General features: G+C 31.4%; 1 protein-coding gene across 1 annotated transcript in view; it reads left to right on the top strand.

Annotated features, from left to right (window-relative positions):
- LOC145326470 (adenylate cyclase type 2-like) overlaps positions 1 to 16,318 on the top strand; it is a 53,977-nt gene that overhangs the window by 26,324 nt on the left and 11,335 nt on the right. Inside the window, exons 21-45 of the mRNA XM_080169834.1 lie at positions 196 to 278; positions 570 to 641; positions 990 to 1,019; positions 1,305 to 1,405; positions 1,955 to 2,030; positions 2,413 to 2,458; positions 2,680 to 2,746; positions 4,067 to 4,124; positions 4,924 to 5,038; positions 5,827 to 5,882; positions 6,170 to 6,212; positions 6,564 to 6,680; positions 7,794 to 7,888; positions 8,455 to 8,548; positions 8,966 to 9,037; positions 9,933 to 10,058; positions 10,727 to 10,798; positions 11,853 to 11,939; positions 12,200 to 12,300; positions 12,903 to 12,969; positions 13,337 to 13,419; positions 14,020 to 14,069; positions 14,410 to 14,468; positions 14,797 to 14,850; positions 15,971 to 16,059. Of these exons, the coding sequence (XP_080025960.1) occupies positions 196 to 278; positions 570 to 641; positions 990 to 1,019; positions 1,305 to 1,405; positions 1,955 to 2,030; positions 2,413 to 2,458; positions 2,680 to 2,746; positions 4,067 to 4,124; positions 4,924 to 5,038; positions 5,827 to 5,882; positions 6,170 to 6,212; positions 6,564 to 6,680; positions 7,794 to 7,888; positions 8,455 to 8,548; positions 8,966 to 9,037; positions 9,933 to 10,058; positions 10,727 to 10,798; positions 11,853 to 11,939; positions 12,200 to 12,300; positions 12,903 to 12,969; positions 13,337 to 13,419; positions 14,020 to 14,069; positions 14,410 to 14,468; positions 14,797 to 14,850; positions 15,971 to 16,059 (1,913 nt within the window). The remainder of the gene's footprint in view (positions 1 to 195; positions 279 to 569; positions 642 to 989; positions 1,020 to 1,304; positions 1,406 to 1,954; positions 2,031 to 2,412; positions 2,459 to 2,679; positions 2,747 to 4,066; positions 4,125 to 4,923; positions 5,039 to 5,826; positions 5,883 to 6,169; positions 6,213 to 6,563; positions 6,681 to 7,793; positions 7,889 to 8,454; positions 8,549 to 8,965; positions 9,038 to 9,932; positions 10,059 to 10,726; positions 10,799 to 11,852; positions 11,940 to 12,199; positions 12,301 to 12,902; positions 12,970 to 13,336; positions 13,420 to 14,019; positions 14,070 to 14,409; positions 14,469 to 14,796; positions 14,851 to 15,970; positions 16,060 to 16,318) is intronic.

The raw sequence follows: 16,318 nt of genomic DNA, 5'->3' as shown, positions 1-16,318 counted from the left end.
AATCTCTGTATTCAAAGTCAAAAAAACATCCCGGGAATATTGGGTTCAGTAGTAGAAACTTAAGTTTCTCACAGAAAATCCTTACTCCTCAAAAACAAAATTCACTTGAAGCTGCTCTTAACAAATAATGTATATCTTATATCTTCTATATCTTATAAAGTAAGTTGAATAAAATGAAATACTTGTTTTATTCAGGTGAGAAGAGAGCATAATGTAAATGTGAATATGAGAATAGGAGTTCACTCTGGGTATATACTATCTGGTCTCATTGGTTTGAGGTAATCTTTTTAAGTATTGCTGAAATGCCAGAAATAGCAGTCATCAAATTCTACATAATTTAAAAAGCATTTTACAATTTTAGGCCTATCTCTAACGGAGAGGCCTAATCGTTCATTTAGACTTAAAAATTGCCCTATCAATTTCAAACTTTGCATGATAATTCTTGAAACAGTTAGATTTTTTATCAGATTTAGAATTTATATTGTGTTGCTTTAACATTAAAAATGCAGTCACTCTCTTTATCAATGTTCGTATGTTTTTAGTGATATTGATGTGATCTTGTTTTTTAGAAAATGGCAGTATGATATATGGTCCGAGGATGTAACTATTGCCAACCACATGGAGTCTACTGGAGAACCAGGGTAACGTAGATATTTTTCCGGTATAGCTTTAAAACCGATTAACATCAGCCGGATTAGAATCGGTTGTTAGCAATACTGAACAAATGTATCATATCAATGGCAATTTTCTACAAGTTATAAAATAAAACCAGTTTTGTTAGCCCAGCCCTTCGGGGCTGATATCTAAAACGATGGTCTCCAAAAATTTTGTTTGGCTAACTTTTTGTCTGTCATGTTTCCACATTGTAACAGGTTCAACTTCAATTTTTCAAACATTTTATTTTTATATTTAGTTAAAGTGATCGTGAACATAAATCTTTTAAATCTCCATCCGTGAAGACAAGTCTTTTAATCTAATTTTCACTTCAGAGCTGTTCATATTACAGAAGCAACCAAAAGGAAAACAAGTTTATCTCTAATTCAAGAATATAAAATCAAATTAATTGGATATTAAGATTTTTATAAAAGCTTTAGTATAATAAAAAAAATACCAAAAGAGTAGGTATTAAGAAATCTTTGAAAATAAAGTTGTAATTTTTTGTGTAAATATGGAATCATTAAAGTAAGTTAACCTTACCATTTAAAAAAAATAAAATTTGGGAATTAACTTTTGGATGAAAAATAAGTTTATTAAAAAGTTTTTTTTATTGACAAAATTTATCTGTATACATTTGCGGATATCAGTTTGCTTGGTGATGAGTATGAGTGTATTCCTGTAACTCGTCCATTAAATGATGATATTATCAAAGAAAGTGGCCAAAAAACATACCTCATCAAACCAAACAGTAAGTTTTCTTTTCATAGAAACGAAAATGTTGCTGGAAACGATTATAGCAAAAATAAGAAATTTAGGGCTGCTAGCTGCCAAACGACTAACATACATGTAATGCCACACATCTATATAAGAAGGCCTGCAAATAATCTTTTAGAGCTAAAATTCTAGAATGAATATAGAGCGCCTAGCAAAAGAAAACACTCTTTTTCGTGCATTCAGGTGTTCTGCGAGATAAATATTCATAATTGTGTATCAGCTATTTAAGAATATATTGTGTGCTTTCGTTTGCCGGTTGCTGATAATGCTAACAAAATATGTACGTTCAGCCGTTATACCGTTAATAGCATTGCTAGAGTTCTTATCTATTTTGGAAATTATAGACTCCAGGAAAATTTTACCATGTACTGCAAAAGCTTCTTTTCTTTAATATAATTAGTGCTTATTTTCAAAGATTCGAAGTTGTAAGACTTATTATTTTTTTGTTTTAAAATGCAAGATCTTGAAGATTATGAGATAATAAACACTAGAACTTGAAATGTACTAACTATTTTTCTTTTAGAAAGCAGTCACTTTGGAAGTATAAGCGAAGAAGATTATGACTTGAAATCAATGCAGGATAAGTCTCCTATTGACAGGAAAGATATATGTCTAGACATTTGAAACCAAAATCGTGCAAAAAAAACTGATTAATATCCGCTGAATTAGAATCTGTTCTATACTGAAAAATCATGCATAAAACCGTATTACAGACGATTTCAAAATTTGAGATGGGTGTTTTAACTTGCCTAAAACAAGATGTTAGCATTCCAAAAATGCATTTTTTCCCTCCTAAAGATTTAACAGAATCTGGTAAATCCTGTATTTTCAAAATAATACTTAGTTCAATATCCTTTTTTGGGATTTTATTGAATTTCATTTTTTATCTCAGAAAGAAGGAATTTGAAACACAAGAAAAAACATGTAAAAAGTATCTACGAAAATTTAATTACAATATTTTTTTAAAAGCATATATTTTAGTGATTATGATTCAATTCACTCTGGACAAACAACAAGAGAAATTAAGGTAAATTATAGAGAAGCATTGACTGAAATTTGGTTATTTTTCATCATTTTATAGCGTGGTTACTTTTTGATAAGGGTATGTCAGTATGGTCGTCTGTACGTCCGTCACACGTATTTTCAATGATATCTTTACCAACAATGTATAAAACAATTTTCTTTTGACTGTTTTTTGCTTCGCTTTATGGTTTTATTCATATCCTTGTTTTATAAAAAATGTTTCAGTGTGACAGAGAAAGTTTTGATAAGAGGAATAACCTGAAATCCAAAAGACGTGTTAGCATAGCCCCAAGTAAGTAAAAACAAAGCCACTGTATTACTAGACTGAATATAATAACTCATACGTCAATATCTGCAAGGACATCCAAAGGGGGGGGGGGGGAAGGAAAGGGTTGTTTACCCTCCCCCCCTCGCCACAACCTACAAATTTTTTAATCACAATAGATCCCCCCTCTCTAGCCCTTGAAAAACTCTCATTTTACCCAACCTCCCCTCCTGAAAAAAGCTTGGGCGTCCTCATTTTACCCAACCTTCCCTCCTGAAAAAAGCTTGGGCGTCCTTGAATACATGTCAGAACTGACGACATTCTGCCTAAATGCAATTTTAAAGCTTTTTAAGTTATGGTTATTTCTGACATATTACCGTCTTAGTTATATCCGAATAATATTTTAACTACATTATATTAATGTTTACAACTATTTAATTGTTTGAAATGGGTATATTTGATTGTTGGTGGATTTATAAAAAAAAATGTTTTAACAAAAGTATCACTTTCAATGAAAGAAGCTATGTGAAAAATGTCAATTTCTTTTATTTATACAATGCCTGTTTAAAATCAAAGTTATTTTTTACAATTATTGCCTAAATGACTTATATTCATATTATTTGTTTAACAATAATTCTGGTCTAATATTTCCTTTAATGACACTTTAATGTTCTTTTCTTGCAAATCTTACAATAGAATTTTTTCGATCTTTAAAAGGCAAGTAGAAGATAATCAATCGCCAATCAAATGCTCTCCTAAAGTCAAGCTGTATTAAATGAGCAACTTCCTAGGCAACAAAAAGAATAAAAACTCAGAAATTTAGCGAATAGCCAATAATCGTTAGAATTAAAGTTTCCCACATTTTCCATCTGTAGAATTGTGCAATATAATTCAAGGAATAAAGTTGAGTAGATTAATTTTATCGTCACTGCCCTCTCCCTTCCTGAAAAAAATTGAAAAATAAGACAAATCTAAGAAAATTGATTATCGAACCATTTATGTAAAGAAAAAATTGAAGAAACCTTATGTTTCTATTATCAATTGCCTTTATCAACAGGCATTGATATACTCAGCAAGTATGATTACGGTAAATAGAAGGGAAGCTTTTGACAAATGTAGACAAGTAAAGGCCTCTGTTTCCTTTTTAATCTATGTTAAAATCAGCTGGAGCTTGTTATATTTTAGAGCAAGATACTTCGGTACAGACAGATAAACAGATACACAGAGATCCTTTTACTTTATGAATCAAAGACATACTGACACGAACTTCTTGTAGATTAAGTTAACAGTTAGTTAGCTTCGAACCAAAGCAAACATACAAGTGGTCTAATCCGCTTATTTAATTAGGTGCTACCATGAATGATGGCTCTTCTAACAGACGTCAATCTCTTTTCAGAAATAGAAGGTAGGTTTTAATACTGTAAAAGGACACTATTTTTGTTACCAAACTTGAATATGTTAAGATATCGGTAATGAATTTGTCATTTACAACTTTGTGTCAATTTAAAACCATTATATCAAAAATTATAAAAAAAATACCATTGTCGAAGTGTTATCAAGAATTCGTTGAATTATTTACATTTTTAGTGTCGACAAAAGTGACTATGGCTGAAGTTGTATTGACTTGACGTCATTCTATTGACATTAAGAGTATATGTTAATATGATAACAGCAAAAAATAGGTTTTGATCTATTTTTTACTATAAAACCCTTTTAATTAGAAAATTTGCATAAATATAATATAAAATGGAGTGTTCCTATCTAAAAAAAATCCGCTTAACGATTGTAACCATTTATAAAACTAGATCAAACTAATAAAAATAAGCTATACTAGTACCCATTTTAACTAGTTAATTCTTTTCAAATTAGACAAAATAAAGAAATTTGAAGAATAATATTAATGTTTTTAAAAACTTGGCATTTTTTAAGTGCAAGTTACAATTTCTTATGCTAAATTTATTCTCATATTAAAAAAATTCAACAAAATTTGTTTTTTAAACCATTACTTGCCTGGTTCAATAACTCATTTTTTTATAAATAAATTTGCATTGCAAATTTGTTATAAATTTTGTATCTGTACCTTATACAATATACATAACTAAAATATACCTAGGGGAGAGGAGTTTAAATTATACAAGCTGTACACTTATAAATTGTTAAAACTTTCATCTCAACTCTATTAATTAACTCTGTGTGCTTTTCAGATCAGCTTCTATTTCATCCCGGTCCGGGTCTGTTTGGTCTGAGGAACATGAAAGAAAGAAAAGGAAGAGTATTCTTATGGATTCTACTATCAGAAGTTTTCATAATATCATGCAGGTACATACATATTTAGATGATGAAAAGTTACTTTAGATCCTTTGAAGGATAGGAAGCTGAATCAAAGTTAATTATTCAATTTTTTATTCAAATTCAAATTCAAATATTCATTGGGACAAAACAACATATACATTTAATATTCAACATTCATAAATGGTAATTACATTGCATTAAATAAACTATTTTATAAACAATAATTACTATAGGTTTAACACAATAAAATACAAGTATCCAAGGACTGAAAAACGCCTGAGGGCGGTGTTGACAGCCTTTATACTTACTTTAAATAATTTTATGATGCCAACGAAGTCATACCAGAAAAAATGTCTATGCGTTAGGAAAATTCTACCTAATACAATGTAAATATGTAGGCTTATATCTGAGTAGGGTCAATTATAACTTTATCTTAATTAGATAATTTCATATTTTAAGTTAATACTCTTAGTCATTAAATTTTGGTACTTTCAGACAAAGTACCTTGTTGAACACTGAACCATCCCCTTATTTTTAGAATAATTTTAAAATACAGATAAGGGGTTGTATTTCGATGGTTATATTACTTTAAGTTAGGCAAGGTTAGATTATATTGGGTTCTGCGTAGCCCCGCAATGTTACGATACCTCAAACATTGGCCCCATGCATAGGCTAGACATAGGGAAAAAATTTGCCCTCCTTCTTTATTTTGAATTTAAATTAAAAAATAACGGGGAGAAGATATCAAAGCTCTATAGGTAATTTTTGTGAAAGCACCAATTTTTAATTGATTTATGAAAAGTATTTAATTTTAGGGTATAGAGAAGTTTATGGACGATGAAATAGAAGAACTGCCAATCAAAGTTTCAGAGTAAGAATAAATTGTTCTAATAAAATATACGAGAGACCACGCCCCTAAAGTCCTTGTAGTAATTATTACCGACGCATGGTACTAAAACAAAAATAAAAATGTTTCCAGAAATTCCTATAAATTATGCTAGCTATGTTTATGTTAATTGACTATTTTTCTTTTAAACTTTACATTTACCAAAAATATTTTTTTAAATTGTTTTTCATGAAACTGTTTTTTTACAGATAGCTGCGCTTTTTATAAACACCATTGCCCTTGTTTAGCTAAATTTAATCATACTTTTTCAGTCGTTGGAATCTAACGTCAATGTGGAAAAATAAGGGATCAAAGGTGAGCTTATTTTCATATGTATATCCCTATCTAAATAATAAACTGTTTTCTTTAAAAAGTATTTTGCAATAAAAGCGAAGCACTGAAACGGTAGGACGAACGGACATTAACACTTGTATTGTGTCAGAACTGAGTAATCATAATATAAATAATACCCTGGAAAGGGAACAATACAGTTAAATTGACAAAAAATACTTCTTTCTAGCTACCAAAAGCAAAATTACACTTATGGGAATGTTGAAGAAAATATTTAACTTTAGGGGGTGTTAAAAGTCGTTCGGATGTGTCAAATTTTTCGCATGCGCTTTGCGCAGCGACCCTAGAAAAACCCTGTGCATGCTACTGTTTCAGACTCAGGAAGCAGACAAGGACGAGGATGAAGACAGGTGGAAGAGACGAGTATCTAAAGATATTAACCCAATCCTGCTCATTTTCAACAAACATGACTGGAATCTTCAATATTTAAAGGTTCGCACATTGCATCAATTACATACTTGCTTCATAAAGTGCATAGTATTTTTGCGTTTTGAGGGGGGGGGGGGTTGAATGGGTTAGTGTTTTAGCACTTAAATTAACCAAGGACATAAAGGGGCAGTTCTTTTTATGAAAATAAATTTAAGTCACCCCCTCTCCTCCCAATAACCCCCAATTTTAGGGATTCTTTTGCCATTTTAACCCCCTCCCACCTTATTGAGTTTTTTACCTCCCTCAAAATAAAAAGCTTGACTGTCCTTGAACTAAATTACAACAAAATAAAAAACCAGGGAGTGTGAGGACATTGTCTATTTATTTAGATATTCATCCATTGGCTTACAAACTTTGGAGGTCCAGGAACAAATCTACAGAACAATAGTCTTATACTTAAATATTTAGCAAGATCACTTGTTTAAACACTACATTCTTGCAAGCTCTGTCATTCTCAATTGTATGAAACCGATTCTTAAATTTTTAGGAGCAAGATCATCTGTTTAAACACTACATTCTTACCAGCTATGTTAATCTTATTTGTGTTAGTCTGATTCTTTAATATTTACGAGCAAGATCATCTAGTCATTCTTATTTGTATTAGTCTGATTCTTAAATATTTAAGAGCAAGATCATCTGTTTAAACATTACATTCTTGCCAGCTATGTTATACTTATTTGTATGAGTCTGATTCTTAAATATTTAGGAGCAAGATCATCTGTTTTAACACTACATTCTTGCCAGCTATGTTATTCTTATTTGTATGAGTCTGATTCTTAAATATTTAGGATCAAGATCATCTGTTTCAACACTACAGTCTTGCCAGCTATGTTATTTTTATTTGTATGGGTCTGATTCTTTAATATTTAGGAGCAAGATCATCTGTTTAAACATTACATTCTTGCCAGCTATGTTATACTTATTTGTATGAGTCTGATTCTTAAATATTTAGGAGCAAGATCATCTGTTTTAACACTACATTCTTGCCAGCTATGTTATTCTTATTTGTATGAGTCTGATTCTTAAATATTTAGGATCAAGATCATCTGTTTCAACACTACAGTCTTGCCAGCTATGTTATCCTTATTTGTATGGGTCTGATTCTTAAATATTTAGGAGCAAGATCATCTATTTAAACACTACATTCTTGCCAGCTATGTTATTCTTATTTGTATGAGTCTGATTCTTCTCCTCACCTCTTTTAATACAAGGTATGTGTTTACTAGTGACTGTGCCTCTAGCATTCATGGCCTCTGTAGAAAAAAGCCTAAAATCATACAAATTTTATTTTTATTAGATTTTAGCAACAAAAAACTTAGTACTTTGAATAATGGACTAACTTTTACTTGAGATAAATGTATATGTTGATCCAAGGAATTATTGGGAATAGTCCCATCGTAACAACGCCCCTTAAGGGGCAATTCGTCGTATTTTAAAAATGCTTTTGATAGGTTATTTTAGGTTAGGTTAGGTTATACTGGGTTAGGTGATTACCCCACAGGGTAAGGCAATTGGCCCCGCAGGGTTAGAGCCCCCCGCAGGGGCTAAAAATAGGATAAAAGCTACTGTGAAAAAAACACAGAAACGCCCCTTAGGAAGCGCTGCCACGAAAGGGACTACACCCGGATTTAATTGTCGGTTTGACTTAATCAAAGTGATCAACTATAACAACATTATTCGATTCCATAAGATATATGTTTAAAATCAATGCAAATTATGGGGAAAGGATGTTATTCTTAATTTCATATATTTATTTAATGTTATTTCTAATTCTAAGGCCTCATGTGACCCTTTGGATTTTGTATACCATATCATATGTGTTTCTATCCTTCCTCCTTCCTGCCACCTGGATTTCTTATATTTGGGACCAGGTTACAATTTAAAATATTTATTTTATATTCTTGATTTTAAGAAAAACTGAAAAAAAATATTTAATTATTAAATATTAACGATCTAATAAATCTGGGGGTTGTGAAAACCACCACCCCCCTCCTTATACCTCTACTCATATTATAAAGGTCTAAAAATGTCAGGTTTTTTCATAAAGATATTCCGAATATAACACAACCAAAGTCATTATCTAGCTTCAATAAACTTTTTATTTGGCAACCAATATGTTATTCTTAACAGTTGGGCCCCAATTCGAACCAGGGTGAGTGGACTATTATAGCTAGAGGAGGGCTCCTGTTTGATAAATCTTTTCTGACCTTTCAACGAACCCCCACCCCCTGGTCGTTAACAGTTAAGGTCCTTTTTACTAAAAACTTGATCTAATTCTTTGTATTCAGATTATTGATCCTGAGTTTGACTTGGACAGAATTGTACAGCCAGAAAATAAAATCATTAATTTCTTTTATCAGGTTCAAAACTTTTTTTAATTTTTAGCTCTATGAGGTTTTATTTGATTAAAATTATCTTAATTCAAGCTAAAGTTTCATATGTTTTAAGCAAAGAAAAAAACAACTCTGAACCCCACTGAACTCTGAACCATATTAAAACGTTTTGTTACACACTCAATAGGAGCAAAATTTATATTTCATTATGTCATTTCTAAACTTGGACTTTAAGTCATAACTGAATTTTTTTATGTTTTTAACTATATTTTCCAGTGTTTTCAACACTCTTTAAAAATATTTAAATATTAATCCCCCGTGTTCTTTTTTGGTTCACAAGGATTAAATCATTTAAATCTATTAACACAAAAAAATTTAGAATTGCGAATCTACATAAAATTCGTTTTTTGGTACTTTCTTTTTCTTGGCGCAACATCTAACTAACACACACACAATTTTTTTAAAAATCATTAATTTTTGTACCTAACAAAAGTTTTAGTACCAAATCTACTCTATGAGTGTTTTTGTCTGTCCCTTATCTCTTAACTTCAGTTTTAACTTCCAATCCGTTTAGCCACTTCCCTTTTATTTTCCTTGCAGCACTACTTCAACATATGAACATTTAAATAATAACAAAAAAATGTGAACTTAAACCGTTTTATCTTTTCCCTAGTGTGTTCTGCTACAGCTAACCCCAGCGGGGGTCTCTATATTGCGGTATACCTAATATAACCTAACCTAACATGACCGAGAAAGCAAAGAAGCCAAAAACCACCTACACACCGTATTTTCAATTTATTTGAAAAACAAGGGTTTCGGGGGTTTCTGTGCACTTTGAGGGAAAGCACCCATATTTCTTAAAAAAACTTTTTTTTTATTGAATTTTATCGTACTTGCTTTACATGGAATATTTTTTGTTAAGGCTAGTGGAAAATTGAACACAAAATCTCTGTACAGAAACTTGATATTTCTAATTCTTTCTCTTCTCATCATTCTGAGCACAATTTTTGATGTTCTAATTACACCCTGCAGAGAGGACAATCCTAGGGTAAGTAGAATAATTTGTTTTATACAGAAGCTACGCTACATTAAGTTTTTTTCGTCACTTTCAAATTGAGTTACAACATGCTTATTTTTTTACCATCGGTGTTCGTTTAATGAATACATCACGAGGTTTCTCTGTAGAATAAGTTGTTTATAAAGTATCTACGCTATATCTTGTGTTTTTCGGTCAAGCACCATTCCACTTTTTTTACCAAAGGAATTAAATTTACTGAATGGTTCATAAGGTGTTCTCTATTATATAAAGTTGACTGATTATTGACAGATATATAAAATTGATTGTGTCAGTCAGTCCGTGTTAGAATTGTCCTTTCAATCTTAAACTGAATCATGTATAAAATTATAAACTGTATAATCATTACTAGTCCGTATATCCAATTTAAACTTATGTTTTTTGGCTTCTTAAAACACAATATTTTAAGCCATGTAATGTCTTACTCATACGATTTTTAGAACCCGGTCCATTTAGTATTATGTTTCAAAAAAATATATCTAGAATCAAGACTAAACATATAAGTATGTCGATAGAACAGAAACTTTGGAATAGATTTTTACAGATTTTTTGTTCTAAATGTTGAAATGTTCACTATTCTGACTTTCTGATTTGTTAAGCTTCGCTTTCTTTGATATTGTCATATCCATGTTTACTTTTAGAATTACACTTACAGAACAGCATTATCAATAATGACAATCTTTGTCTTCTTGAGAATCAACAATATTCTAAAGGTGATAACTTATATCCTTTAATAAAAGCAATAGAATGTTTGTCTGTGTGTGTGTAGCCTAAGATATAGCCAGCCACTGAACCTATATAGTTCTCCTTTACAGTAAATCTATTTATAGGTACAGGTAGAGTTTATAACTATTTTGAGGGATGGTGCCAAGAGAAATCGCCCCTAGAAACAAATACTCCCTATTATTTTTTATTTTTCTGTTTAAAATTAAAACTAGAGTGCCTGCCCCTTTTTTCCGTGTTCACATCACTTGCCCCAAAATCTCTTTTCTCTTTCCCTGTCATCTGAAGAGATCCAGGGAGATATTTCTAGTAATTAATTACAGAATGGTTATGTCAGTCTGTAATACTGGTAATCTTATTTTCAAATGATTGCTTTTTTTCTTGGAACTTTTTTCTTAGTTTATGGTTTTCTAGATTTAATCAACAATCACTTTACAATTTCCACCATATTTCCGGGATTATTCTGGTTTTCATGGCCTTTCTTCAAAAACTCTCAAATTGAATTAATTGCCCATTGTCCCCTCCCTTACTCCCTGATAATTAGGGGCGGTCCGTCCATAAGTCCGTCCGTCCGAGAAAGATAGCTTTTTTCGTTATTTCAGGCATGTTAGAATTGTCCTATCGATTTCGAAATTTCCATGGAGATTCCTGTAGTAGTTAGGTACGACTTAGTAAGCGTAGCAACTCTATAATCATTACAAGGCATGTTGATTTTTCTACTTTTTTAACAACAAATTTTTATGTGATCTAATTATCCAATTGATCTGATTTTTGGTATATTGATTCCTTTGACAACAAAGTACAATATTTTAAGCGAAGCAACTCTATAATCAAGTCTATAAAAAAAATGTAAGTATGTCCATAAACAATCTCCTGTATCAAGCTTTTTTCAACAAATTTACTTACAATTTTGCTTTAACTCTTATACATTCATATTCAGATTATTCAGTTCTAACACTATATAAGTATTAATGTCCGTTTGTCATACCGTTTCAGTGCTTCGCTTTTATGGATGTTGTCATCCTTGTTAAATAAATTTTGTAGACCCTTGTTGCTATGGTGTGTATACTGTGTTACCTGCTAATTATATCTGGTACACTTGGAGACAAACATATCAAAGACTTCTTTGCGGTGAGATATACATTTACAAGCCTAAAAAAAACAGGTATGGTAAGGTATTAGACAATGGTTGATAAATTGATATACATTCCATTTCCTGTGGATATTAAAATATTTGGTTTATACACTGCACTGCTAGTTTGGAACAAACCAATCAAACTTCATAAGTACCCAAAGTTTTTGAGCCAAACAGAGCATATTGAATAAAACCTAGGATACTTGACTAGTGTTATTCAAAGCTTTTTAAAATTCTATAGAAAAATCTAATGTAGATGGAAACCTTTGGATTTGACCATTGGTTTGACACGGCTGGTCAGTGGTCTCATTTTCTCTACATATTCCTGGTCGCCTTTGGTCTTAGTCTCAGTGACAGGTACACCTTTTTCATTTTTATTATGTCATGAATATTTTTTGAGAACCGATTGAAAATGTGTTGTCTGGTTTTGGCCTGAAAGTGATATTAGTCTTCACATGTTTGACTAAATCCCTTAACAGTCAGGCCCCCTTCAGGACATTTTATTTTTAAACATTCAAGATAAGCTTTAAATTTTCTAAATCAAAAATTGCGCTCATATGAGTCATTCAAAGTTTGCTAGAGACAGGATCATACCTGAAACCCAAAATCGACTTGAATATACTCATTTGAAATGCTCAGATATTTTATTATTTTAACCCTCTAAATTCTATGAAGTCAAAATATTATCCTGCTATGACTGAAAAATCCAAGGTCGCCCACCCCCCAACCCTATTCCGTTAAGTGTTGTGGGAATTAACCAAATCCCAAGTGTAATATTAGTCTTTTGAAAAAAATCACTTTCTACGCAAATAAATAAGCTTGGAAGTCTTAAGTTTGCATCATGTTAAAATAAGATATTTAAATATGGTGTATTGTTTTACTTTTAACATTGTTTTCCAACAGCCTTTTAAAATCTCTGTTGATAACACTTATTACTTGTTAACATTTTATTATTAAAGGCAAAAAGAGTATATCCACAGACTAGACTACCTATGGAAAAGACAACTCAAGAAAGACCAAGAGGAGGTATAGCAATCAAGGTTTTGAACAAGGATGATAACATTCATAAACGTGGAAGCGAAATATCAAAAAGAAATTGTATAAATCACAGAATTGCTTGAATACAGGATCATTAGTAGTTTCATTTAGGGTTTGGAATAATAAAGTAACAGGATATCTGCCTGTCTCTTTGTATCGTAGGATCCCCCCAGACATCCCCTTTATTTTTTTTTGTTTTTGCGAAGAAATATTTGTTTACCTTATGTGACCCTATGTGGGGCAACCTCAACCTGAGACTGGAAATTGCCATACAAAAATACGACTTTTTAGAGACTTTTATTGGAGCAAAATTATATTCATATCTTATCTGGTATATATAACCGTTTATTTCTAGGCTCGACAGATCAAGACTGTAAACAAAATCCTGCTTCAAAATATTCTTCCTAATCATGTAGCCAATGTCTACACCCAAGAGGGGTAAGAATTATAATGTTTTTTTTATAGAGCAGGTACTTTTTGAAATTTAAAGTTCTTATAAAATTGGTATAAACAGAGATTGAATCACACAAAAAAATTATAGGATTTGTTTATTTATTTGTCATATAAATGGAAAAAAGTTTCAACTAACTTCGACAAAAAATATTTTCTAACAGTATTTTTTCAAACTTGCAAAAAGGTTTTCTTTTAAGGAGATCTTAATTCTACAACTGCTAAAGCCTGATTTTCTATTGATACAAATACATAAACATCTATACCTTTATACTAGTATTATAATAAGGTTTAACTAGCAGCAAAGCCCCCCCAAAACTTCTAGGGGCACTTGAGGATGGGGAATACCAAAACCCATTTTTTTTATTTAATTTTTTTGGGGGAGGGGGCAATTTGTTCTATGGCCATTTCTCTTTGGAGGGTGGTGGTACTCTTCCGTTAAAAACCTTCCATGGACCTATTAGAAGCTACCCTGTTAAGAAGAACTCAATCGGTTCAGCGGTTATTGAGATGCTTCAGTGCATACAAACAGATAGACAAATAGATATCCTGTTACTTTATTATAAGGATAATTATTTGTATGTATAGAGAAAGAGAAGAAGGAAGAATGTATTCAGAATCACATGAGAGTGTGGCAGGAATATTTACTTTACATTTATTTCACCAGATTTTCATGTACTCTAATAAAGTGAAACTTGTAGCGGGCTAAAATAACAACTCACCCCCCCCCCCCTTTACCCCATCCTCTTTTACTGGATGGAAGAACTTACCCATAAATGACAAAGGAAATAGCAACCTAAATTGTTGACAAGTTTTCCCCTGTCATAATATCCACATATATTTTACATCCACTTTGCTATATGATTTGAGATTCCCCCTATGATTTTACAATATATTTTGCCTCAACTGTTTGTAACAGCCATCTAGAAAAAGAATATTTTTTGTTAAAAGACGTAATGTAAAGGTATAATTTGTCAGTGATGTTTGCAAGTATTCCTGATTTCATCAATTTCTTTACTGAAGAAGAAATTCAAGAGGTATGCCTGTATTTTGAAAGTTGATTGTACACGAGTAATTTTTTATGTCTGCGTATCTTTGCGTGTCACTTTGTAGTAAAGAATCTTGATAACCGTCGGACCGATATGGTTTTCCTTTACAGTGAAGCTTCTTATAAGTCAAGTGAATGAATTTAACTATCCCTTGATTCAGAAATCGCCCATGGACAAAACTAACACTATTTTCTAACTTTAAATTGGAGTTCGACTCCCTCTTGAATCAAGAGCCCCTACGCTATACTAGTTGTAAACATTTTATTAATATTCAAAAAAAGCTTATGTATAATATTATTTCCCTTTAATTATTTAGGAAGGTGGAAAGCCGTTGAAGGTTTTAAATGAGATAATCAGCAACTTTGATAAGGTGAGCACCACAGCGACAGGGATTTGGCATCTGGAGACAAATCTTTTGGCTCCAACTTTCCAGCTAAAAGAAAATAGTTCCCGATAAAAGATATATCATTATTCATTTTCAATTAATTGAACATAAATCAAGGATCAAGCTATTGGTTTGTTCTTCCCGAACAGAAGCTTTAAAGTTAAAAGCTTTATGTTGAATTAGGGTTGGTTTAGCCTATTCTTGAGAAACGTAACTAGACTAGGGGTGAAGCTACAAGAATAAAACAATGCGTAATTGGGTAATAAATGAGAAAGCCACGCGGTCTTTATCAAACTTAGTATTTTGTCTTTTGGTACAAACACAGGCGGACAAAACAATGTATAGACTATTTACGCCCAGGTTTTTGAAATCATCCCTGTATTTTTCATCTGTCTATCGTAAATACCACCAGAGAAAATCACGTTTTACCCACAGCGTTACGGACTTACTGACAGACAGACAGGCAAAATGAATTATGGGATTAATTAAGGCGCATACTTTAGTTTTGCAGAATAATTATCCTAAACTTTGATGTAAATTCATGAATATTTGATAAAACCTTTAAATTTCAATCCGTTTTGCATATTATAGTTAAATTTATTCATTATTCAAGCTTTATTATGGCTTGTGTTACAAAATTGTATCAAATTTGCATTAAAGGGGTTTTTAATCGAAAAGAGATTATCTGCTAAATAGTCAATATGCTTGATCGATCTGATTTTGAAAAGAAATTAAACTTACATTAGAAGGAAATTAAGGAAAACGTATTGCCTATTCTATATATCTTTAATACTAGGATTTTAGCATTTATGCAAGTGAAGCTTGAAATGTCAATTTGTTGATTAAAAATCAGTTAGTTTTGCTTCAATCATTTTTTGTAAGGAAATAATAACAAACCAGGAATATTCCAGACGCAAATGAATTGGACAAATTATTTCAGGATTTTTGATGGGTTTTAATAAAAATTGCGCTTAGTTATACCTCATTTAAACAAGGTTATCTAGAAAGATTAGATGGAAACATCTAAATTATAGAAAAGGCTCGCTTTTTAACAAGGATGACAACATCTTTGAAGGAAAAGCCTTGATCATATAATATATTATAGTTGTTGTTTGAGCCATCCTTCAATCGCATTGAGAAGATAAAAATTATCGGTTCTACTTTGATGGTTGCATGTGGACTACAATCAAATAGGTAATCTTTTTAAATGTCATTTTTGACTGATTAACGCTGCATACAAAAGGTTTCTATCTATAGCAAATTTAACTTTTTCAACAATATGTGATTTCCACGCACGACTAACTTTTTCTTTTCGACTATATGAGAAAAAACGTAAATTTCTTTGCTTCGTTTAAAGATTTGATACTTATATTTTAAATAATGATTGTAAAAATCACATTCACCGTCCGTCTGTTCATCGACCTGTAATACATCAAGGAATTCCAAGATTAAC

Source organism: Acartia tonsa, chromosome 1 (genome assembly GCF_053477335.1).
Source record: "Acartia tonsa isolate MP-2025a chromosome 1, ASM5347733v1, whole genome shotgun sequence".
NCBI classification, from domain to species: Eukaryota; Metazoa; Arthropoda; class Copepoda; order Calanoida; family Acartiidae; genus Acartia; species Acartia tonsa.
The sequence above is the reverse complement of the archived record's forward strand: the minus strand, read 5'-3'. Positions and strand labels throughout refer to the sequence as shown.